Genomic DNA, 26,886 nt, shown 5'->3' with positions numbered 1-26,886 from the left:
CCAATTTGTGGTTTAAAAAAAAACGGTATATTTTACCTGGATATACTAGTTGTGATAATATGTACAGTTTTACTAATGGGCCATACACACTATAAGATTTCCTGAAGACTTTTTCCTTTTAGATTTACCAAAACCATGTAATATGAGGTCAAACCTAAACACTTTCAATTTGTATGCAATCTGGCAGGCCCCTGCACTACATAGAAAAGGTAAATCTGAAGGAAAAGGTCTTCAGAAAATCTTATAGCGTGTATGGCTCTTAAGGCCCATTTCATACTTGGGACTGCAAAGTCGCATAACAAGTCATACTCCATAAGTTCCAATGACTAGCGGTCATATCTGTGCGACTTCAAAGTAGTCCCAGCACTACTTTGGTCTGACTTTGAGGTTCATGGACCTCAAGATTACACAAGCATTGCTTCAAGTCGCGTGACTGTCAGGTCGCACAAGTATGAAAGGGGCCTAATACATGCTGTAAAAGTGGTTTCAGGTGTTAAGATTTGTCTCACCTTCGTCACGAAAGGGTTAAGAATGTGTAAACAGTACAGGCTTAGGAGGCCGAATGTTCCCCTACCTGCCATTATAATCTATATCTCTGCTTGGAACTAGCTGCGGATTCTGTCACAGATGTCGAATGAATATACACCCACTCGCTGGCTGCTGTGGATGGTCTAATCCATCCCTAAATGCCGGAGACAAGCTGTTCTCAGAAACCCTTGACGTTTTTACTGGCGTTATAAACGAGAGGGATTGCATTTGGCGTGTAAGAGACGCGCTAGTCACCCGCAGAGTTCAGAGCAGATTCATGGCATGACTGGCAAATTTTACCTGAAAACAAGGAGAATGATATCACCTTGCTATTCACGCAATAGAGTTCCACATTTATTTATGGAAACCATTTTGCCGTAGCAGTTCAGTGCAGACGCCAAGTCATCCCCGTCACGGATGCTAAACAGCTCCACCACAGAGCTTCAATTTCACTGTGTTGACACAGCAGTTATGAAGCATAGTAAGATTTTTGTGTTTTAAGGGCTGACATAATTTACTGCTGAATTTCAGCCCTGGCACGTACTTTATAAACATGCCATTTCTTGTTTTACATTTAGATTTTATTTTTCCTTGGGTGCCCCCCCCCCCCCCCCACCCCCGTGATTTACTTTTGGAATCCTTTTTGCGTTGCCTCGGAGCTCCAGCGGCCCATAGTAATACTGGTGTGCATAGCTTTGCATTAATGTCTGTTGCATATCATTTACCATCTGCTGGCCTTCTTTCCATACATCAAATTGTTGTTGTAGTTTAGTGGTGAATAAACAGCACTGTTTAATGTCGGCACGCCATCTAGCTATTCCCGAATAACAGGACTGAGCGGCGAGGCAAAAATATGCTTCCTGTCATTTTCATATTTTAATACAGCATTTTTCTTTGTAATACATGTTAGGTAGAAGAAGCAAGTGTCAGGAGGCAATTGAGGGCTTTGAAAAGCAGTTTGGGCTTTGATTTGCTCGGAGCGCGGCGATGCGTTTTTATGTTAACCGCTTGCCTACCAGGCCAATTCTAACATTTCTCCCATACAAGTTAAAATCTGCTAATTTTTTTTTTTTTGCTAGAAAATTACTTGGAGCCCCCTAAACATTATAGATTTTCTGAAAGCTAAGGCCCCAGAGAATAAAATAGTGGTTGCTGAAATTTTTTTATGTCACACGAGATTTGCACAGCCGTTTATCAATTTGCTAATTTTTTAGGAAAAAATACACTTCAAGCATTTCAGTACAGCCTCACTCCAATATTCTGCATTCTGAATGTTAAGCCTGGTATCACTAATTTCCAACAAGTAGGTATATGTACATACTTTGGTCAAGAAGCAGTTAAAGATAATGTAGACCCAACATTTCATTTTCCTGATACCGGTATGTGTCTGCTGTACCATGTACCTGTATGAGAAAGTATGTTGTTCTCTTTGTATTGCTTTCTTTGTGAAATCCATGGTATTCATGCCAGTCCCCCTGTTTTCCTATTAAAACGGACCACACTAGGCATGAGAGCACATCGTGGTTGGTTTTCTGGCTGTGCTGGAAGCTAATGAAATGACAAGACAGGTGTTGACATGCCCCCCCCCCCCCCCCCGTGCAACCATTCACTGGCAGCCCCCCTGCTTTTCTAGTAAAAACTGAACACATTAGGCATGCGCAAACATTGTGGTCAGTTTTCTGGCTGTGCCACAAGGCTAATCCGATCATCAGACAGGTGCTGACATGCCCCCCTGCACAGCCGTTCACTGGGAAATTTAGTGTACTGCTGTTTCTCTTTCCCCCCACCTCTCTGCTGCAGCTGAGAACAGAGGATATGTAGTCAGTTATAAAAGAGAGGAAAAAAAGATATTCATAATTTTTTTATACATACCTACACAAATATACATACAGCTTTCATTTCTGTATTTAAACCGAATAGGTTGTTTTTCAAGGTGAGGGATATACTTAAACCACTTCCATACCGGGCCATAGTCAAATGACGCCGGCAGGAAGTGCTCCTCGATCCGGGAGGCCGTCGTATGACGTCCGCCTGCTCTCGCCGGGGGCGCACAGCGCGGTGATTAGGGACGAGGCTCGTCCCTCGGACAGGGCCCATCCCCGATCAAGGTAAATTGGCTTTTTACTACGTAATCGGCTGTGTCCAATCGCAGCTGATCACATGAGCGAACCGCTCATTCTCCCTGCAATGCGTGCCCCCGGGGGCGTGCAGCGAAGCGATCCTGGGCGAGGCTCGTCCCCGATCTAGGTAAAGAGCCAATGAAATTGACTTTTTACCATGTGACCGGCTGTCAATCACAGCCGGTCACAGAATGTCAACCGAGACAATGGTAACTAGCTGTTACCGTGTTCTCCTCCTCACACACTGATCCTGTGTGAGGAGGAGATTGTGGTAACAGCTAGTTACCCATCATCGTGCACCCCAAAACACACTGATTGCCCCCCCCCCCCAATAAAGAGGACCTGTGACTAGCCCATCAAAGTACCTGTCACCAGCCCATCAGAGTACCCGAGTACCTGTGACCAGCCCATCGGGTACTCTGATGACAGGTACTCGGGTACTCTGATGGGCTGGTGACAGGTACTTGGGTACTCCAATGACAGGTACTTGGGTACTCCGATGGCAGGTACTCGGGTACTCTGATGACAGGTACTCGGGTACTCTGATGGGCTGGTGACAGGTACTCGGGTACACTGATGACAGGTATTCAGGTACTTTTGAGTACCTGTCATCGGAGTACCTGAGTACCTGTCATCAGAGTACCTGAGTACCTGTCATCAGAGTACCCAAGTACCTGTCTCCAGCCCATTAGAGTACCCAAATACCTCTCTGCAGCCCATCATAGTATCCAAGTACCTCTCTGTAGCCCATCAGAGTACCCCGAGTACCTGTCTCCTGCCCAGCGTACCCGAGTACCTGTCTCCTGCCCAGCGTACCCGAGTACCTGTCTCCAGCCCAGAGTACCCAAGTACCTGTCTCCAGCCCAGAGTACCCGAGTACCTGTCTCCAGCCCAGAATACCAGAGTACCTGTCTCCAGCCCAGAGTACCCGAGTACCTGTCTCCAGCCCAGAGTGCCCGAATACCTGTCTGCACCCCATCAGATTACCCGAGTACCTGTCTCTAGCCCATCAGAATACCCAAGTACCTCTCTGAAGCTCATCAGAGTACCCGAGTACCTTTCTGAAGCCGATCAATGTACCTATCTGCAGCCCATGACTCCTAGATTATGTGTTGGGGTGTTTGCTTTCCAAAATGGGGTCATTTTGGGGGGGGGTTTCCATTGCCCTGGTGCTCCAGGGCCTTCAAAAGTGTGATAGGTTGTTATGAAATTATATGTGTAATTTATGCTCCTAGAACACCTGACGGTGCTCCTTGCATGTTGGGCCTCTGTATGTGGCTATACTGTGACAAAGTCCCACATATGTGGTATCGCCATACTCAGGAGGGGTAGCAGAATGTATTTTGGGGTGTAATTTTTGCTTTGTACATGCAATGTTTTTGAAATTTCTTATAAATTGCCAACTTTGTGTAAAAAAAAAAAAAAAAATGCGTTTTCATTTTCTTTCCACATTTTCCAAAAACTTGTGAAAAAAAATGACATGTTCAAAAGACTCATTATGCCTCATAGAATATACGTTGGGATGTTTTCTTTTCAAAATGGGGTCATTTTGTGGGTAATTCCATTGTCTTTGTGCTCCCGGGCCTTCAAAAGTGTGATTGGTCGTTAGGAAATGATATGTATAATTTATGCTCCTAGAACACCTAACGGCTCTCCTGGAATGTTGGGCCTCTGTATGTGGCCAGGCTGTGTAAAAGTTTTACACGTGGTATCGCCGTACTCAGGAGTAGCAGAATGTATTTTTGGGTGTAATTGCAAGTATGCATATACTGTGTGTGAGAAATAACTTGTTATTATGACAGTTTTGTGTAAAAAAAAAAAAAATATTAATTTCTTCATTTTCCCAAGAATTGTGGGAAAGAATTACAACTTCAAAAAACTCACCATGCCTCTTACTAAATACCCTGGAATGTCTACTTTCCAAAAAAGGGGTCATATGGGGGGGGGGGGGTTATTTGTACTGTCCTGACATTTCAGGGCCTCAAGAAATTAGCCGTCGGTACATCAGGTGTGATCAATTTTCAATGATTGGCACCATAGCTTGTAGACTCTATAACTTTCACACAAACTAAATAATAACCACTAATTTGGGTTATTTTTACCAAAGATATGTAGAAGTATAAATTTTGGCCCAAATTTATGAAAAAAAATTACTTATTTGCAAAATTGTATAATAGAAACTAAAACAAAATGTGTTTTTTTTTCAAAATTTTTGCTCTTTTTTTCACTTATATCGCAAAAAATAAAGAACCCAGTGGTGATTAAATGCTACCAAAAGAAAGCTCTATTTGTGTGAAAAAAATGATAAAATTTGATTGGGTACAGCGTTGTATGACTGAGTAATTATCATTCAAAGTGTGAGAGCGTTGAAAGCTGAAAATTGGTCTGGGCAGGAAAGGGGTGTAACTGCTCTGTATGGAAGTGGTTAAAAAGGAACTGAACTCTGAAAGCTGTGCCCTAGAAAAGGCAGGCAAGGAGCAAATTATTAGTCACAGTATTCCCTGTGGTCTTCTTGCAGCTGATGGTGTCCCATTACTATCTTATCATATACTGTTCTCCCCTGTGTTTCTGTATGGAGGTGGCCATCTTGGTAAAGGCAGGCCTTTGCTTCCTCGTGTGAGAGCCTCCGGCAAAGAAAACAAGTGAGCAGCACAGTAGTGACATCACCAAATCTCTTGAGACCACCAATCAGAGGCAGCAGTGACTTGGATCTCACACAGCAGATATATAACTGTGAGACTGTAGATATTCGAGTGCCTAGGAACATTCCCATATCAGGAAAGGCACTGCTATTTTTCAGGAGGAATTTCAGACAAAAAGTAAATTTTTCTGGAAACTGCTTAGGCACAATTAACTTTTCTTAATGTTCCCTATAACTTTTCAAATCTTCACTTTCGAAGTCCAATCCCACTTTAAAAGTATCTAAGGGCAGCTGGACAGTAGATGTTTAACCACTTCTGGACCGGAAAATTTTCCCCCTTAATGACCAGGCCATTTTTTAAAATTTGGTACTGGGTTACTTTAACTGACAATTGCGCGGTTTGTGCGACGCCGTACCCAAATAAAAGTGATGTCCTTTTTTTCCCCCCACAAATAGCTTTCTTTTGGGGATTTTGGATCACCTCTGCCATTTTTTTTGTGCTATAAACCAAAAAAGGGACAATTCTGAAACAAAATATAAATATTTTTAACTTTCTGTTAAAAAACATTCCCAATAAAAAAAAATTTAAAATCAAATGTTTTCATTATTTTAGGCCAACTTGTATTCTGCTACATATTTTTGGTAAAAAAAAATCCCAATAAGCGTATTTTGATTGGTTTGCACAAAAGTTATCACGTCTACAAACTAGGGGAAATATTTGTCATTTTTACTTTTTTTTTATACTAGTAATGGCAGCGATCTGCGATTTTTAGCGGGACTGCGACATTGCGGCGGACAGATTGGACCCCTAACTGACATTTTTGACACTTTTGGGGGGACCAGTGACATTACTACAGTAATCAGTGCTAAAAATATGCACTGTTACTGTAATAATGACACTGGCAGGGCATGGGGTTAACCCAGGGGCGATTAAAAGGTTAAATGTGAGCCTAGGGGGTGTTTTCTAACTGTGGGGGGGTGGGTGGGCTTATGGAATCAACACAGAGACCTGTTTTCCTAAATAGAAGGAAGGAACACAGGACCTCTGTGTTGATTGCTGAGAGAACAACTGTCTGCTGTGTTTACAACAGCAGACCATTGTTCTCTCTCCACCGGGAGTGATCGTGAGTGCCTGGCGGCAATTGCTTTCCCACTGGCGAATGGGTGCGCCCGTGTGCCCCCAGGATCGCTCCTGTGAACTGCCATACAGGTACGGCGCAATTCGCGGGGACCTGCCGCCAGATATCTTCACTTGCTGCCCCAGACTTCTGTTGCACCCTTGTTCCTAAACTATATTGTTTATATATATATATATATATATATATATATATATATATATATATATATATATATATATATAGTCTAACTAAAGGCAAAACTTTTTTTTTTTTTTTTAGTTTTGGATACAGTGGAAAGAGATTAGAACACCTATTTTTATTGCTACCTGTGTCCCCTTTAGGGAGATTGACCCTCACAATTTGTCCTGTTTACCATTATCATTAAAAGTGAAAGAAATAGAAAATCCCAAATGTTGGGTTGTCCCCAGAAAAATAATAGAGGGGGCAATCTTCCAATGGGAAAACTAGTTCAGCATGTATTTAAAGTGTAGGGGGAAACCTGAGTACCTGGAGGTAATCTATGCAAGCAAGTTAAGAACCTGAAAATTCAATGCAGATCGTGTCCTGGTTGGGTGTCGCATCAAGGACCCAACTACTGCAAATCATAATTGATAACCACTAAGCCACTGTTTTGCCCAAGCGGATTGTATTTTGGTAGAGTGTCGGTAATATTACCAAGAAAGGTCCTACATCCAAGCTGTGGTGTCCTTCCATTAGCTATTTGAGATACTCCTCTATTATGTGGGCAGGTAATATTGCAGCTAGGTGACGTTTCAGAAGGTACGGTAAATCAATTTGCTGCCAGTAGGTCTAAACTCAATATTCCCAATGCACATGTTCCTGAGAAATGGCTGTTAGATGTTAGTGAGTGCTGCAGCGACCACCAGCTGGAAACCATTGACGTTCAAAGTGGAAAGAAAATATGTCACCAGCAAACAAGGGATCTTTAAACTGGTCCAAAGTTTTATTCAGCAATCAAATCATATTTACAGTGATATATTCATATTCTGCTTGTAGTAGCTTTTCTATATACTGTATTTCCTAGGAGAACCCCCCCCCCTGCCCTCCCTGTACCCCTGGTACACCCCCTCCCCTCTATGCTATCTATTGGATCTCCGAACAGAATCTGTTTTACAGGTAGTGGCAACACCAGTACTCCTAGTTTGCAACCGGTGGAATCCGACCCCTCACAGTTAGTACCCAGTTGGGGTGAGGGCTCGGACAGCCACAGTCCGTCGCAGTCCAATTTTCTGAGAAAGGTCACCAGCTTTGTTAGGTGATTACGCATTTGTAGATATAATACTCTATCTTCTACATGTAAGGACAGCAACTTGAGGTTGAACTCTTATTAGTTATATGAGCGGCATAACAGTTGTTTGCTTAAAGCGGAGTTCCACCCTAAAATTAAACTTACCTCCATCTTCTCGCTCCGGGTCACCTGAAAAACAAATGGATAATCGCAATTTTTTTTTTTTTTTTTTACTTACCTGGTTTAGAAGAAAATATACTTGCCTTACTTCCTCTTCCTCCCCTCGGCGGCCACGGCGATTCGTCACTTCCTGGCTTGCAATGATTCCTGGGAGCTGAACGTCATCGCTCCCAGGAATCAATGCGCCTGCACCGGCCCCGACGTCAGTTCCGGTGCTGGCGCCATCATACCTTGCTAAACAGCTTCTGGGCATGCCCAGAAGCTGTGCAGGGATGATTCTGCGGCACCGGAAGTGACAGCGGGGCCGGTGCAGTGCATCGTGGGACCGAAGAAGACGGAAGAGGACACAGAAGAGGATCGCGCTGGCTTCAAGCTGCCCACACCTGAGATGGCAGCGCTGGAGAATACATTTTCAAGGTAAGTATTTCTTCTTGCAGGTAAGTGTGACTGGGCACAGATCAGAGGCTAGCCATTGTGGAATGCACTAGCCCTGACTGTCCCGGGGGTATTTTTATTAAAAAAAAATGTCCCAGGGTGGAACTCCGCTTTAATATGCCCTTCTTGTTGTTCACATGGAACTTTACGTGTATTATTGTTGTGGTTCTTCTTGCCTGTAATGTTATTATGTTATCTTGTTTTCCTTTTTATTGAATAAAAATTTATTTTTTTTTTTCCAAAACAGTGAGGTTTATTGAAATTTTTGGTACAATACAAAAATAAACCGTGCATTGAAACTGCAATCAGGTTCATAACACATTGGGGTACAAAAAATACAAATATACAAAATGATCAGCACCGAGAGACAGAACAGACATAGTAAAAAACAAAACAGTAGTCAGTGGCTCTCCGTCGATCCAACCCTCGAACAGAAAATATTGATTTACCAGGGGCGGTCAACATAAAATAGTTACCCACTTCATTACCGAGCCGTATCAGGGCACTGCACCCATTTGTCCCAAATCTTGTTGAACTTCTGAGGGCACCCCCTATGTTTATATAAAAGTTTATGAAATGGGATGACACTATTAACCTCCTTAATCCACAAACCTAGAGTAGGAGGAGTAGGTCTCATCCACCTCCTGGCTATCAGTTTACGTACTATAAACAAAGTTTCCTGAAGAAATATGACAGTGGATTTGGGCATCTCTCCATCTGGGTAAACCCCCAGGAGACACTCCTTAGGGGAGAGTTGCAGAGGAGACCCCATCTTGTCATGGAGGAATGTGACTACTTGTTGCCATAGAGTCTGTAATTGGGGACAGCTCCACAAGAGATGAAAGAAGGAGGCGTCAGGGTCTCCACACATAGGACAAGAAGGGACCAAGTCAGGGTGATATTTGGACAGTCTAAGTGGGGTGAGATAAGCCTGGTGTATTATAAAGGTCTGAGTTAGGCGATCCGACAGTTTTGGCGACACTCTGCGGCACGTCTCCAGGGCATCCTCCCATTCCTCATCCTCCATGGCCCCCACACTGCGCTCCCAGCGGGTCTTAAGTGCAAAAGCCAAGGTGGTCGAGGAAGGTGTGTGAAGTTCAGAGTAGAACATGGAAATAAGGTGACTGGGTGCTGTACTTTTAACAATCTCAAGGGTGGTAACCGATTCTAGCTCAGGAGGGCCATCAGGGAATTGAGATCTATAGGCATGGGAGAGCTGTAAGTATCTGTAGTGCATGGGGCCCTGGATCGCAAACTGATCCTGCAAGGCCTCGTAAGACCGCAGACCAGTGGTCGTGGAGATATGGCTAAGGAGAAGAATACCCCTCCCGCTCCATATCGACAGGTCAGGGATGGAAAGGAACTCGCGTAATGCGCTGTTATGCCACAGAGGGGTGAATGTGTGAAATGGAGGGCACCGAAGCCTGGACGCTACCACCTCCCAGATCCGACAATAGTGGTATAGAAGAGATCTGGGGCACAAGGGCTCCGGCGAGCCCCTGACACCCCTAAGGATAACTAGGAGGGGGTCCCCGAGGGGATGAGCCCACCCAGGGCAGAGCAGGGTCAAAAAACGTTCTCTATCTGTTTTATCTATGTGAAAGAACTGGGACAACTGAGCTGCCAGATAGTACAGATTAAAATCCGGCAGGGCCAATCCCCCTAGGTTTGTAGGATTCTTGAGTTTGCGCCAGGAGATCTTGTGCCGGTTAGCACCCCAAACAAAGGTCTTGAGGAGTGATTCCATCTGCTTAAACAGCTTGAGTGGCAGGTAAATAGGAGAGTGCCATACAACATAAAGTATTTTGGGAAGGAGAATCATTTTAATTAAATTGACTCTACCCATCACTCCCAGAGGTAATTTGGACCATACTTGAATTTTAGCCTTAAGCAGAGGGAACAGGGGTTGAACGTTATCCGGGACATAATCTGCTGAGTTAGCTGTCACTTGAATCCCTAAGTATTTAATGCGGGATACACATTGTAGGGCTGGGCTTGCGGGGGTGATTGCCTGTGGGCTCTCGTCAAGCGGGAGAATTTGTGACTTATCCCAGTTTATCTGAAAACCGGAGAATCGTCCATACCGTTCAATTAAAGAAAGGGCCGTGAGTAGGGATTCCCGAGAGTCTTCCAAATATAACAAAGTGTCATCTGCATACATGCTGATCTTCTCCTCCAACGGTCCCCTACGTAGGCCTCGAATCCCGGGATGTGCTCTAATGGCCATCGCCAGAGGTTCCGCGGCCAGGGCATACAGCAGGGGGGAGAGGGGGCACCCCTGTCGAGTGCCACAGGATAAAGGGAAGGCGGTCGACTGCCAGCCATTTGCCAGGACCCTAGCTACCGGGGCGCTATATAGAAGTTTGACCCACTTAATAAAATTAGGTCCAAAGCCGTACCGGTCCAGACAGGTCCACAGAAACGGCCACTCTACCGAGTCAAATGCTTTAGCCGTGTCCAATGAGACCACCACCCTGCCACCCATTCCGTCGTGCCGTGCCTGGAGATTCATAAATAACCGGCGAAGGTTAAATGAGGTGTTCCTCCCAGGCATGAACCCGGCCTGGTCCGAGTGTACGAGTGAAAGGATCACCTTGTTAAGGCGGAGGGATAAAATTTTCGCAAGGATTTTAGTGTCTACTGGGAGCAAAGAGATGGGACGGTAAGACTCTGGGGCGTGTACATCCTTGCCCGGCTTGGGAATGAGCACAATTAGCGCCTCCCGCATAGAAGGGGGTAGGGTTGCATCTTTGAATAGAGATTGAAACAAAGCCAATAATTTAGGAGAAAGGAGTTCCGAATATTGGGAGAAAAATTCAATCGGGAGGCCGTCCAGGCCGGGGGCCTTAGATCTAGGGAACTTGGACACGGCTGCTGCAATCTCTTCCACAGAGATGGGTGCCTCGAGGGTCGCCAACTGGTCGGGTGTCAAAGTGGGAAAGTCAATAGAGTCCAAAAAGTCATGCATGTCAGTGCAGTCAGCGGGAGCCCTAGAGGTGTAAAGAGTACTAAAAAATGAGCGGAAGCACTGTGTCACCGCAGCAGGATCAGCGATCTCATTACCCAGGTCATCCTTCAAAGTAATAACTACCGGGGGCCTATCCTCACAATGAACTAAGTATGCGAGGAGTTTCCCCGCCCGCTCACCATGTGCAAACAGATTCTGCTTCTGAAAAAACATCTTAGATTTTGCCCTCTCGTAGTCAAGTTGGGAAAGGACTTTAGAGGTCAATTTATACTGAGATTCATGTGCCGGAGTCGGGTCCCCCATAAAGGCCTGTTCAGCTTCAATTAGATTTGTCGTTGCCCTGGAGATCTCCTCGGCAGCCCGCGCTCTAACAGCCTTGATTTTGGAAATCATAGTGGATCTGGCGAACAGTTTAAACGCCTCCCACACCGCAGCCGGGGAGGCAGTGCCCTCATTGTCAGAAAAGAATTGTGTCCAGGTCCCCTCAATGTCGTTCCCATCCGACACCAAGGGGAGCCAGGCGGGATTCAGGCGCCAGGCCGGGGGAGGTCTATTGCAGGGCAAGGACAACAGTATCCAATAAGGGCAGTGATCAGACAGAGTCCGTGGGGCGAAGCCTGCCGTCAGTAACCTGGGGAGCAGGGTTCGAGACAGCAATATCAGATCAATGCGTGACATAGAGTGGTGTGCAGCCGAAAAACAGGAGTACGCGCGCTGCGCGGGGTATTTGCTGCGCCAAGAGTCGGCCAAACCAAAGCTCTCCAACAATCGGGAGAACCTGGTCGGGGACGACCCCGGCGGCACCTGGGAGGCGCCACCGGACCTATCCAGACCCGAGTCCATCACATTGTTAAAGTCACCCAGCCAGATCACCGGGGCCCCTGGGCTCTGTGCCATAAACGCCAGTCCCTCCATAATAATCACAGCAGAGTAAGGGGGGGGCACATAGAAAGCCATCAGTAGCATCAATTCCCCATAGACTGACGTTTTGAGAAAAACATATCTACCCATTGGGTCGACCTGAGATCCTAGGAGCTGGAAATGTACCGATTTGGCCACCAGTAGCGCCACACCCCTGGAGTGTGAGCTATAAGCAGAGTGCTGCACCCAACCAACCCAGGGACGTTTGAGGGACTGTTGTACACGGCCCTCCAAATGTGTCTCCACCAGAACTATAATATCAGCCCGTACACGGCGTAGGACATTAAAGACAGCCGTTCGTTTAATCTTATCACGCATACCCCTGACATTCCACGTCAACAATTTCAATGCGGCCATGGCAGGGGTAGTACAGAGCGCGGAGCGGAGGCTCCCAGGATCTCAGGCAGTAAGGCCACGGAACCAACAAGTCCACGGTCACACACCAGCGGCGATAAACGGCAGCAAAAGAGCAAATAATTATTACTTGAGGTCAATGTGCATAAAACAGAAACAGTATAGAGATTGTACCAAATATAAACCATAAACAATGGTAACACCCCAATCCCCCCTCCCTGCCCTGCACCAACCCCAACTTGTGCGGGCATGTTCCCAAACAAGTGCCTCAACCAGAACAGGCCCACATGCGACTGGGAAAGAGCAAGATCAGGAGGCCAGGGACCCCCAAGGTATGCAGCAAAAATACAACAAAATACAAATAGAATAAACAAGGGGGCCCGGGGGCCCAGGTCCAGCAGAAGTCGCAGGGGGCAACAGGGGAGTTGGGCACAAACACACGCCTTAGCGGGTGTAGGGGGCGAAAACCAACAGGTGTATCGCTGGGTAGCAAAGCCTATGGGCAGGTGGAAGTCCATAGGAAGAGAACAGAGAAATCAGTTCCATCTGTGGAGCTAGGGCGCTCCGCCGGTCAAACACAGGAGCAATAGTGCAGGAAAATGAGGGGGGAGGGGGGGGGGAAGGGGGATGCAAAGTCTTGAGTTCCACAGGATCTACAAAACCCCTCCTCCACCCTTGCAGCAGCTTAAGGTATAGGCCATCAGGGAGAAAGTATCATGAAGTCGCCAGGGCAAGGTGGTCAGGCTCTAGCTTCCAGTCCTTCTAGCCAGGAGATGGCGGCTTCCGGATCCTCAAAGAAGTGGGCTCGGTCCTCGCCCTCCACTCTAAGACGGGCCGGATACAACATGGAGTATTTGATATTCTTGATACGCAGTCTGCGTTTGACCTCCAAAAAGCTCTTGCGGCGCCTCTGGACCTCAGCAGAGAAGTCGGGGAAAATCGCTATTTTGTGATTTCCAAATGGAATGTTCCCCTTAACCCTGGCCAGGCGCAATATGGCATCTCGGTCCCGATAGTTCAGGAATTTAGCGATGAACGTGCGGGGGGGTGCACCCTGAGGGGGGGGGCGCCCTGAGAGGCGATGTGCACGTTCCACAACAAAAGTGGGTGAAAAGGATTCTCTGCCATAAGTCTGAGTGAGCAATTGTTCCAAATATGATGAGGGGTCAGCACCTTCAGAGCCCTCCGGGAGGCCAATGAACCGCAGGTTACAGCGGCGCAGCCTATTCTCCATGTCATCTTGTTTTTGGAGGATAAGGTGTACTTGTTGCTGCAGCCTGTCTGAGGAGCTTTGCAATGGGGGGAGGGAGTCTTCCACCTCACTAATTCTGTGTTCAGCCTCACCAACTCTGTCCCTCAGCTTCTGCATATCCTGACGCATCAAAGATATATCTACCTTCACCTCCTCGATTTTAGTTGTCAGCATGGTCTGGCAAGTAGCAATCGCTTCCAAAACCTTGGATGTAGCAGGGCTCTCAGGCTCCTCCACCACGAGCGACGGGCCGGCGCCATCTTGGATCGGGGCCTCCTTCTCCAGCCTCCGGAATGCAGCCAGTTTTGCCGCAGCTTCAGAGCCTTTCTTCGGCGGAGACATGCGGAGGTCGGTGCCGCGGGTGTGCGGGAGGTGAAGGAAGGATTATCGTGCCCGAAGGGCTGCAGGATTAGCGGTGAAGGATATCGGTCCGGCGGAGCTCCTCTCACACACGTCCTCTCACATGCTGCGCCAGGCCACGCCCCCAATAAAAATTTATTTACAAAAAATAAAATCATATTTACAGAGGCAATGGTTCACGCAGAGCCCCTTCATCAGGCGTTTGAGGTCACTGCCTGATGAAGGGGCCCTGCGTGGCTTGAAACGTTGCATCTGTAAATATGTTGTGATTGCTGAATAAATCTTTGGACCAGTTTGGAGATCCTTGGTGTGCTGGTGACATATTTTCCGGCTTGCTGCCAGTAGGGTAGAAGTGTAGAAGATGACCATATGACAAGAAGAACATCTGCTGCTATTGTATAACAGTGAAGGCGTCAGGCCAAGTGACTAATCCCCAGTTTCTGCAGTTTGTAAGGCGTAAGGTACAGTCTGTGAGTAAAACTGGATTGGGGAAGTAGCTCACATGTGCTAATAATTGTAGAGACAAATAAAGTTGCCTCCATTTCCTTAAAGTCCTTCTTGGTTAAGCATGGGAAGTATAAAAGCAAATGTTAACCAAGTACCATGGCTGTGTGTCACCCTATCCCAAGTCCTTCTTCATATGTACATAAATATTGCTGTAAACTGTAAATTAAAACCCGTGCTTATGGTATAGAGCAATGATGGTGAACCTTGGCACCCCAGATGTTTTGGAACTACATTTCCCATGATGCTTAACTACACTGCAGAGTGCATGAGCATCATGGGACATGAAGTTCCAAAACATCTGGGGTGCCAAGGTTTGCCATCACTGGTATAGAGTGAATCAAGGTGAATATTAATTTCGTGCAAATAAAATAAAATTGTAAAAATGTATGTGTATAATGAATTGAAAATATTAAAATAAAATGATGCAGCTGCTGTATTTCTAAGTAAAGCTTAGATAGAAGTATATGGTCAAATTTAAACCAGCGCTAGCATATAAAAATTGCAAACAGTGAATATAAATAATTGTGAACAAATTAGCATAGATAACATATATAAAAATATAAATGATGAGTCCTTTTTTAAAAGTGATAAAATCCAAAAGGTGCTCCAGTGCAGATAAAACTATACAAAGTGCTCCAAGGTGACAGGTGACCCCTCTCAGTTCCCTACTCACCGCAACAGGAGATATATATAGCTTGACATTTCAATTGAGGTGTTACACCAAGCCTCCTTCTATGGGATATCACAAGACAGCTAGTATCTCCTTTGGTAGAACTGGTCCGAGTCTCCTCCGTGGACCCCAAGTGGAAAAACAAAAGGACCGCATATAGTGTACTAGTATGCCCCAATTTTATTGCCCCAAAAAGATTAAAAACATACTCACAAACATCAGTATAAAAATCGCAGTGTGTTTAAGATAACAGATGGTGGTGGACGCCGCTGGTGACGTGCGTTTCACTGCCGATCCAGGAAGTGTAGCCGAAAGTGACGATGCGTCAGAGCTGTACCGGAAGTGCGTCAACGCATTTCGCCCGCCTATTGGGCGTTTTCAAATATTGCTAGCATCCCCAAACTTTACGTAAATGTTTCCAGAGAAATATTTTATATTCGCTATTCCAGCCAGAAATACCTGCTCTTACACCACATGCAGTTGTTTCTCCACTGGCACTTACATCACTACATGACAGTGGGAAAAAACACAGCATTTGGCAGGGGTGGGGGACATGTATTCTACCCACTTAGAGAGTCAAATACTTGCAGCAGCCGGTGAGCAGCAAGTGGAAGAATTTCAACACCCATGCGTCTGCAAAGTATGGTTTGGATACTAATGACCCTGAGCTGGCAGGTTCACTTTGAAGAATATGTAAAACCAACATTTCATATTACTGATATGTGCCTGCTGTACCATGTACTTGTATGAAAAAGTATTGTGTTCTCTTTGTGTTGCTTCCTTCTGTGAAATACCTGGTGTTCCTACCAGTCCCTCTGCTTTATTATCAAAAGCTGACCACACTAGGCAGCGGGGATGCCGAAGAACGGGGCTGGCGGCTGCAATTGCCGCTGGAACACCGCGATCGCTCCCCGCTGAGAGGGGAGGACGGTCAGCTGTTGTAAACGCAGCCGACCGTTCTTCTCTCTAAAATGATTACAGAGCGCCCTTGATCCTTCTATATAGGATCACAGGTCTCTATAGTAATTTCAGAAGCCCCTCCCTCCACAGTTAGAATCACTCTCCTAGGCTCACATTTAACCCTTTGATCACCCACTAGGTTAACCCCTTCCCCGCCAGTGTCATTATTACAGTAACGGTGCATATTTTTAGCACTGATTACTGTAGTAATGTCACTGGTCTCCCCAAAAGTTTCAAATATGTCAGTTAGGTGTCTGATCTGTCTGCTGCAATGTGGCAGTACCGCTAAAAATTGCAGATCGCCACCATTACTAGTAAAAAATAAATAAAAATGACAGATCTTTCCCCTAGTTTGTAGATGTGATAACGTTTGTGCAAACCAATCAAAATACGCTTATTGCGATTTTTTTTTTTTTTTTTACCAAAAATATGTAATGGAATACAAATTGGCCTAAAAGGTTAAAAAATTTAGATTTTTCAATTTTTTGTGGGGGGGGGGGGGGGGGGGGGAATGTTATATAGCACAATTTGAAAAATATTTTTTTTTTTTTTTTTTTTTCTTTCAGCATTTTCGCTCTTAAAATCATACAGGTGATCAAATACCACCAAAAGAAAGCTCTATTTATGGGAAAAAAAGACATCAATTTTATTTGGGTACAGTGTCGCACGACTGCGCAATTTTATTTTAAAGTAACGCAGTGCCGAATCGCAAAAAATGGCCTGGTCATTAAGGGGGCAAATCTTCTGGTTTGGAACTGGTTAAATAATTTGCTGAAAAAGCCTGTTTACAATTCTTCTAGTTGCTCTATATGTCACTGCTCATGCACAGGAGTTTGCAATGGCTTCTAAGTAAGTCCATATATTGTTAGAGCTGTGATATCTCATCAAATCCTAACAAAAGATTTCCTTTTTTCCTTTTTCATGTCTAGGAAACGGTGGAAAGATTTGTTCAAGCAGATGTGAGCGAGGTGGCCCTGGTAAGATGTATGTCTAGTCTGTGTACTGTAATAGAACCCACACAGGTTACTTTTATATGCAATAAACTCTTATTTGTGCGATTCTTCTCTTTATCTCTAGAAAGGATCTGCAGTTTCTGAAATTCCAACAATCAAAGTTGTTGCAGACGAGGAATTTCTGCCATTTCAGGATAACACATTTGACCTTGTTGTCAGCAGTTTAAGGTTTGCTGTTTTTATATTTCTCAATGACCCATGTCATCAAATCTGATCATCAGTAAGTGAAAATGCTCCCTTGCAGTGGGGCGGCACCCGCACTCCAAGGGTTAAATGCTTGGTTATGTCTAGGGGACCTGGTAAAGCACTTTTTTACATACCCAATCCTTCACTCCATCAGGCTCATCTGTGCTGCTAAATTGACTTTGACAGCCAATTCTCCCCTGCACTCCAACAGTCCTCTGACATAATCAAGACCAATGCAGGGACCATAGCCTTGCACTGGAAGTGAGGATGCTGAGGAACAATCCACTAACGGAGCATGGTGGAGCGCTGTCTGCCAGGGGAGCGGAGAATTCAGTAAGGGCTCTTTTACATGTGCAGCAGCCCTTGCCACCCCTCTGAAAAGAAATCTGTGGTCACCTCCTTACTGCCTGATTTAACCCTGTAAATGCTGCACCACCCTTCTGCAGTTGCGTGCAAAGGATGCAGTTGTAGGGTGGTTGTGGCACAGCCCCGTAGTCTTGCAATGATCGCGTTTGGCAGCACTATTGCCCGCTAAATGCGCCTTACGGTTTAATTTTTGCTGAGTGGCTGCAAGTCTGGTTGTGTTGGGTGGTGTGGGGCATAAAACTGTGGCTTAAATGCTTGGTTTTTACTGCCCTCTGGCCACATAAACCCTAAAAGTGCTTTTTAGTCCCCTAGAAACGATAATTTAATCCTAGCAGTGGGGATCCAGCCCCACTGCAAGGGAGAGTTTTACTTTCCCCGGAGTTGGCTTCATTTTTTAAAAATTGAAACCGTATCTGATTGTGTCGTCTATAGCAACCAGATTTCTTTTTTTAATTTGTGTCCCAGTACTGCACTGGGAGAATGGAAGATGGAGAATCTGCTTGCTGTGGACAACACAGTCAGTTCATCTTTCAGGAAGTTTAAGGCCCCTTTCACACATACGGTCCATTCAGTTCATCAGTTCAGTCACGTCAAAGGCTCCTTTCACACAGTAAGTCCGTCAAACGGAGTCCGCTTTTCTCAGTGGAGGATTGATCCGCCGATCCCCCGCTGAGCAGGAGAATGACAGCTGTTCTCCGCACTGTGTGCGGAGACACAGCTGTCACAGTCCCATACATCTCTATGGGGGATTCGGATGAGAACGGACCGTCGGTCCTTTCTCATCCGATCCCATCCGATCCGCTAGGGTTTCCATCCGTCCAGATTTGACGGATCGGGTGTCAGCGGACATGTCTCCGCTGCCATCCGATGCCCCATAGAGATGCATGGGGGGACCGCTCAGATCCGCCAAAAAAACGGACAGGCGGATCTGAACGGTCCGCCTGTGTGAAAGGGGCCAAAATGTATCAGTTTTTCATCTGTTTTTCATCCATTGTCATCCGTTTTCATCCGTTTTCATCCGTTGTCATCCGTTTTCATCCGTTGTCATCCGTTTTCATCCGTTGTCATCCGTTTTTCTTCCGATGCGTTTTTTTGACGGATGAAAAAATAGGGCATTCATCCGTTCAAAAAAAACAGACATTGACGGAAGCGGATGAAAACGGATGTTAACTGATGATCATCCGTTGTCATCCGTTTTTACATAGAGATACATTAATGTCCGTTTTTCATCCGTCAACAGATGGATGAAAAACGGACAGCATGTGTGAAAGGGGCCTAATAAATGATTTCTGGAGCTACGTATGTCCACCTGTGCATTGTATAAGTATCACTGTTCTGTTTTCCAGCTTGCACTGGGTGAACGATTTACCGAGAGCCTTTCATGAGGTAAGAAATACGGTCTGATATTCATACAGATTCCCAAAAAATTAACATTTTACCATTGAAGATATCTTCTAAATGTGCACTTAGTTGGACTCAAGCCAGAACATTTTTTTTCTGCCTCAGAGAAGGCAGGGAAGGCTCAGAACTTCTGTTAAATTTTTACTGCTTTCTGGGACCTAATTGGTTAGATTTTCCCCTCACTTCTTGTGGCCTTGACCACCTGTGTGTCACATCCATCCAAAATTGTTTGCGAGTATCTCTTGTTAATCAAAAAGGTGCTCTGTGTTACAGTTCAATTCCTATATGGAAAGCTTTTCCTTGTATCCTTAGTGCTGATTCACCAGTGCGTGGGAAAATTGGAGTGTGACCTTCACCAGGTGTCCTTCACCAGACCCTCAAACCTGCTTACCAGATCACATTGACCCCTATTACAAGTGGTCAAAATGGGCATCAGTAACCAGGAACAGCAATCGTATAGATTTGAGCCCCATTTCTATCCAGCGATGTCCACGAGTCCCTCAGCCGTCTGAGACTCTCCCTTCTAAATTGGCTGAGACATTGGCTCCTGCAGCTGTCAATCAAAGTCAATTAGCCAACCAGGGGAGAGAGGGGGCGAGACCGAACTGCTGCTCAGCGTCTGAATGGACACACGGACAGTTTGGCACATTTATTTGAGCACATTCTTACCCCCTTATTTGATTTGCGGGTGAAAAAGAAATGGGGGGCAGGTTTAGAACTTCTTTAAAGCAGAGCTCCACCCTTGTTTGCCACTTGTTTGCACCCTCCACTGCCACATTTGTCACTTTTTGGGGGAGTGCAGGTACCTGTTTTACCCAAACTCCCCCCCCCCATCCCCTGCAGTCTTATGGGATACATCACAGGTCCTAGAAGACTACAGGACCATTCAAAAGGCGCAGCACATCTCACGCATGCGCAGTAGGAAACCGGCTGTAAAGCTGCAAGGCTTCACTTCTTGTTTCCCTTACTTCAGATTCCTCGGCTTAGTGAGGACATCGCTGGATCCAGGGGCAGGTAAGTGTCCATATGCTAAAAGTCAGCAGCTACAGTATTTGTAGCTGCTGACTTTTAATTTTTATTTTGGGGGGGAGCCTGGAGCTTCGTAGTAGATTTTTTTTTTTTAAATAAAAAAAAAATATATATATATATATATAGGGTACATGAAGGTGAAGTGGGAAATTAGCTTTAAAGTGATCATAAAATCAAACGTTTTTTTACCTTAATGCATTCTATAGTAAAAAAAAAAACTTTAAGTAGCTGTTCCACCAACACCCCTCCCTAAACTCTAGATTGATTGAGTCCTAGATTGATCCAGCTCTTCCCTCCCTTCTCCCCTCTCTCACAGGCTTTGGCCCCTGCTGCTGTCCATCAACTCCTGTGAGGAGGTATTGGGATGCAGGTTCGAGCCAGCCTGTGTCTGTCTATGGATGCACACAGCCTGGCCTGGGAACGAGCCTGCATGCGCGCCACCATATGAAGTGGCTTCCTGTGGTTGTGGTTGAAGAAGAGGAGGAGCTGAGAGCGCCGTCGGGGGAATAGTGACAATCCAGAAGAGGAGAGTTGGGACCACTCTGTGCACAGAGCAGAAAAGTATACCCTCTTGTATACACTGCTCAAAAAAATTAAAGGAAAATTTTTTATCAGAGTATAGCATCAAGTCAACTAAACTCTTGGGAAATTGATCGGGTCAGTTAAGTAGCAGAGGGGGTTGTTAATCAGCTGCTTTGGTGTTAATGAAATAACAACAGGTGCACTAGATGGGCAACAATGAAACAACCTCCAAAACAGAAATAGTTTTACAGGTGGAGGCACTGACATTTTTTTTTCTACTCATCTTTTCTGACTGTTTTCACTAGTTTTGCATTTGGCCAGGGTCAGTGTCACTACTGGTATAATGAGGTAATACCTGGACCCTATAGAGATTGCACAGGCAGTCCAACTCTTCCAGGATGGCACATCAATATGTGCCATTGTCAGAAGGTTTGCTGTGTCTCCCAGCACAGTCTCAAGAGCATGGAGGAGATTCCAGGAGACAGGCAGTTACTCTAGGAGAGCTGGACAGGGCTGTAGAAGGTCCTTATCTCACCTCAGTCTGTTGATGAGCTCAGTGATGCCCTTGTCCAGGACTGGGAGGCAATACCCCAAGACACCCTCCCAGGAGCATGCCCTGACATTGCCAGGCATGCATACATGCATGTGGGGGCCATACAAACTACTGAGTACCATTTTGAGTGGTTGCAATGAAATTTCAGCAAAATTGATTAGCCTGCTGCATAATTTTTTCACTTTGATTTTCGAGGTGTCTTTGAATTCAGCCATCTGTAGGTTGATCATTTTAATTTCCACCAAACGATGTGGCACCCTTTCGTTCCTAACACATTACCCAGTCCAAATCAGTGTAGATATGCAGCATGATATTTTTCCCCATTGAGATCTGATGTGATTTCAAAGTGTTTCGTTTTTTTTAGCTCCTCCTGTGATGGATTTTAGTAAAATAACAAATTACACTTACAACCACTTTAATAAAATGCTTTTACATAAAATTAATTTGTTGCAAACCATTTTTGGCTATAAGAAATAGACTGAATAAAGTGTAAAGATGTTTGAAAAATAACTTTTTAATTAATTACCTAATTCATTAATTAATGAATTAGTTTAGGGAACTTCCCAGATATGTAATTTCCTTCTTGTGTCGTTGGCTCGCTGATTTTCCCAGAGATCTGCACTAACATACCTTACATGTAAAATTTCAGGCATCCTCTGGAATAGCAAATGTTTTCTTCATAAGCTACTCCTTTAATAGTTAACCACTTGCCGACCGCCCCACGACTATTTACTGCGGCGGTTAGCCCCGTACAGGCAAAGTGACGTAGTACTACGTCGCTCGCCTGAGAGCCTCTAGGGGGCGAGCGCGCGCCGCCGGAGGCGCGCTCCCACCCCCGCTCGTTTCCTAACATGTCCGCGATCTCCCGGTGCAAACAAAGCCGCCTGTCATTCTCCCTGATCTAACTGCAGAGATCATACGATCCTGCTATGTAGGATCGTATGTCTCAGTGGTAACATCACTAGCCACACCCCTTTACAGTAAGAAGCACGCCCCTAGGGACACACTTAACCCCTGCATCACCAATACAGTTAACCCCTTCCCTGCCAGTGTCATTTTTACAGTAACGGTGCATATGTATAGCACTGATTACTGTAGTAATGTCACTGGTACCCCCAAAAGTGTAAAAAATGTCAGTCAAGGGTCCAATCTGTCCGCCGCAATGTCGCAGTCCCGCAAAAAAATAAATCGCAGATCGCCGCCATTACTCGTTAAAAAAAAACACCAAAAATGACAAAAATCTTTCCCTTAGTTAGTAAACGCAATAATGTTTGCGCAAACCAATCAAAATACGCTTATTGCGATTTTATTTTACCAAACCTATGTAGCAGAAAACAAATTGGCCTAAAATGTTAAAAAAAATTTAGATTTTTCCATTTTTTTTTTTTGGGGAATTTCAAAAAAATTTGAAAATTATTGTTATTTTTTCAAAATTGTCGCTCTTTTTTTGTTTATAGCGCAAAAAGTAAAAATCGCACAGGTGATCAAATACCACCAAAAGAAAGCTCTGTTTGTGGGAAAAAAAAGGACGTCAATTTCATTTGGGTACAGCGTCGCACGACCGCACAATTGACCATTAAAGTCACGCAGTGCCGAATCGCAAAATAGGGCCTTGTCAGGAAGGGGGTAAAATCTTCCGGGGCTTAAGTGGTTAATTACATCTAAAGGGTTGCAGACACTGCAATTTTCCTCATTTGAAGACTTCCAAGGACATCGTAGAACATCCAGCTTTTGCTTATAGACACAAACCGGTAGAATTCTGCTACAAAGTTTGTTATGATCCTTGCAATGTATATAGATCACCCAGAGGGTGAAACCCAGCCCATGTGGTTGCCAGGAGTCCTAAATATGACAACACATAATAATAATAATAGTAATATTAATGTTTTAGGACTTCAGTATTTCTTATGCCTACATTCCATGAGATAACTCATTCATGTTTTGTCCACATGGCAGTAGCATTTTGTCATGGATAAGCTTCATTCCTCCAAGGCTCTGGAACTATTTTCTTCCAAACTGCATTCAAAAGTAAAAAGCAGTTCCCTCTTTAAAAATAGAAGAGTAGTCATTTGTAATGTAGAAAACATGTTATTATATAGTGTGGAATATGTAATAAACTCTTTGTTCTTAGATCCATCGAGTACTCAAAGAAGATGGAGTGTTCATTGGCGCCATGTTTGGTGGAGAAACACTTTATGAACTCCGCTGCTCCTTACAGCTGGCTGAGTTGGAGAGGGAAGGAGGCTTTTCACCGCACGTATCTCCATTTACTGCCGTTAATGACCTAGGCAATCTGCTGGGAAGAGCTGGTTTTAACATGTTGACCGTGGTAAGTTAAAGTGATATTAAAGGTAGTTAAAAAAATAAAATAAAAAACAACAAACATGTCATACTCCTTTTCTCCAAGTGCCCCCATAGCAAGCCACTCATACATGCTCACTCCTGAGCCCTGCTCTGCGTCCATAAGACACACAACGGGATTTGGCCCTGCCCATGCTTCCTCCTCACCAGCTGTGATTGACAGCAGCGGGAGCATCCCGCTGCTCTCTCTGTCAGTGAGTAGGAAGACAACGTGGAGAGCAGCCGCTCTAGTGCACATCGCTGGATCAAAGTAAATATTAGGGGGAGCTTCATACCAAAGGTTCATTCTGTGCATGAAGGTAGAGAACCTTCAGTCTTTAGAACCACTTTAAGGGAAAACATGGGTGTATAATATTTAAAATATATGAAATGGTGCTCAATTGGTTTCTAAATAAAACCAATATTAGGGTGTTTGTATACAAAGATATAAAAAAGATGGTATATCTAAAATAAACAGAAGTAATCAATGTCACTTACAGGTGACCCGAATGAGCGGTATTAGCCCAACATCCAGTGAAAAGACATGTAAAACACAATACATAAGTGCCAAATATTCATCAAACGTGCCCACAATGTGTGGGAGATGAAAAAGTCTTGTGCAGAAAAGGTGATTTAAAAAAAAAACAGTTCTTAAATTAAAGTGCTGAATTGTTGCTTAAATATCCAGTGAAAAATAGTTGCTTATGCAGTCCGGTGCTTAATCCAGGGTAATAAATACACTCCACCAATAAGAGTTATATATTGTGTTTTTTTGCATTAAAGCTTATTTTTCCCAAAAAATTGCGTTTCAAAAACCGCTGTGCAAATACCGTGTGACGTAAACATTTTTTACAATCACCATTTTATTCTGTAGGGCCTCTGCTAAAAGAATATAATGTTTGGGCATTCTTATTAATTTTCTAACAAAAAAATGCTGATTATTACTGAAAAAATTCAGAAAATTACTATTATTTAAAAAAAAAAGTGTCAGAATAGGCTTGGTCTTCAAGTGGTTAGCATAATTAACCCTGTCTGTACTGAGATCCATCACAGGAGTGAGCTCTCAAATGCTGAGCTCATAGCTACTGAATCAGGGAAGAGAAAGAACGTGAAAGAGCTCCTCCTGTGATGGTGGAGGTGAGCAGTAATGACTAGGTCTCACTTAGCAATATCCAGTATTCCAGTCAGGATGCACACATCTCAGAAGGGATTTTGGTTGTGTTTGGAGGAAGAAAAATGCTGACTACGACCCTAAGAGCATCATCCATACAGTCAAGTGCGGAGGTGGAAATGTGATGCTTTGGGGCTGTTTCTCTGCTAAAGGTATAGGTTGACTTTGCCGAATTGAGGGGCCAATGGCCGGGGCCATGTATTTTAAAATCTTGGATGACAATCTTCTTCCTTCAGCCAGAACACTGAAGATGGGTCGTGAATGGGTCTTCAACAAAGGAGTGGCTCAAGTAAAAGCACATTGAGGTCATAGAGTGGCTTAGTTAGTTTCCAGACCTTAATCCTATAGAAAATGTATGGTAGAAGCTGAAACTTCGAGTTGCTAAGCGACAGCCAAAAAACCTTAGGATTTAGAGAAGATCTGTCAGGAAGAGTGGACAAAAATCCCTCCTGAGATGTGTGCAAACCTGGACACTAACTACCAGAAACATCTTACCTCTGTGTTTGCCAACAAGGGTTTCTCCACCAAGTACTAAGTCATGTTTTGCTTGGGGATCAAAAACATATTTCACTCATTTAACTGAAACTTAGTGTACAACATTTGTATCATGTGTTTTCTCTAGATTTTGTGTTGATATGCTGTCTTTATCATTTACAATACACCTATGATAAAAATCATAGACCCTTCATTTCTTTGTAATTGGGCAAACTTACAAAATCTGCAGGGGATCAAATAATTATTTTCCCCACTGTAAATAGTGCTGTCAATTTACTCAGCACTTTACATTTATATTGTACATTAACATTGGTCCCTGCCCTCAAGGAGCTTAGAATCTAACTCACATTCTTATACACATACTAGGACCAATTTAAACATGAGCCAATTCACTTACTGGAGGAAACCGGAGTACCTGGAAGAAACCTACGCAGGCACACCATAAAGTAATTTGCAACGAGCGATTGGTTGCTAAACACCTTATAATTGTCTGCAAAAGAAAACATGTATGCATATAAAAAGCATCTGAATGCCTTCCACGAGAATTCCACTTGTCTAGAAGGCAGAACCCCCCCGGTGAGAAAGGAATTAAGAGGAGTTAGATAGTTGTGTTACCTCATCAGGTTCTTTATTGAATAAGCTCTCTCACATAACATCATGTTTGTAGTATAGATTTTATTTTAAGATGCATTAAGCAGGATCTTCCTGAGCATAAGGCTGTCTATCACTTGCATTTCCACACATAAAAGACAGGTGGTGCTATCGGCTTGCAATAGAAGTATGAAGACTAGTATGTTTGCAGTCTTCGGAGTGTTTTATATTATACCAGTTATTGTCTGCCTGCTGGGAATATAGATAAAATGCAGGAATTTTATAATTTCTTTGTCAACCGCTGCAATTTTCATTGTTGCTGGAAACAGTGCATATGACTCTAGGGGACGAAGCTAATAAAATTATCAGAAAGACGATGAGAAGGGTGTTTCCCAGACCCTGTGGAAAGCAGGTTGTAGACATACCATGGAGGTTTTTTTTTTTAAGACATCAGGAAATTATCAGACACCTTGTCCAGGCTCTCACTGTTCTCATTTAGATGCACAAAGATAGTGGAGTGCCCACTAATGCACCTAATGCGTTAAAGCAGTATTAAACCCAAAACCAAAAATGTAATATATTGTAGCTTACCAATCAGTAGATGTGGCGGCTGCAGAGTCTCTGCCTGTGCCTCTGCTCCCCTTAACCACTTAACGACCGCCTACCGCAGATTTACTGCGGCAGGCAGCCGCTCCTGGGCAAAGGGACGTAGGTCTACGTCGCTCGCTCTCAGGAGGCTAGGGGGCAATCGCGTGGCATGCTAAAGATAAAAAGACAAGGCGCCTCTAAGTGCAGTAGGCTCTGAGTATTTATTAGGTTAAAAGTATAAAAGCACTCACATTTGGTAAATATGACATGGGCATAGCAAAGATCTGTCTGGAGTCTTCCTATCCGCTGTGCTGAGTGGTTGCAATGGGGACATCCGGTGATCCGCTTCCTGTAGATGCGTCCTTTCA

At 44.5% G+C, this 26,886-nt stretch overlaps 1 protein-coding gene across 1 annotated transcript in view; it reads left to right on the top strand.

The window, feature by feature from the left end:
• The window catches only part of NDUFAF5 (NADH:ubiquinone oxidoreductase complex assembly factor 5), a 74,986-nt gene that overhangs the window by 30,492 nt on the left and 17,608 nt on the right, over window positions 1-26,886 (top strand). The window contains exons 5-8 of the mRNA XM_082252613.1: window positions 17,193-17,240; window positions 17,341-17,444; window positions 19,175-19,214; window positions 23,465-23,662. Coding sequence (XP_082108739.1) covers window positions 17,193-17,240; window positions 17,341-17,444; window positions 19,175-19,214; window positions 23,465-23,662 — 390 coding nt within the window. The remainder of the gene's footprint in view (window positions 1-17,192; window positions 17,241-17,340; window positions 17,445-19,174; window positions 19,215-23,464; window positions 23,663-26,886) is intronic.

Source organism: Pelophylax lessonae, assembly GCF_965119305.1.
Source record: "Pelophylax lessonae genome assembly, chromosome: 3".
Taxonomy (NCBI): Eukaryota; Metazoa; Chordata; class Amphibia; order Anura; family Ranidae; genus Pelophylax; species Pelophylax lessonae.
Note: the sequence above shows the minus strand (reverse complement) of the source record. Positions and strands in the feature narration are given on the sequence as shown.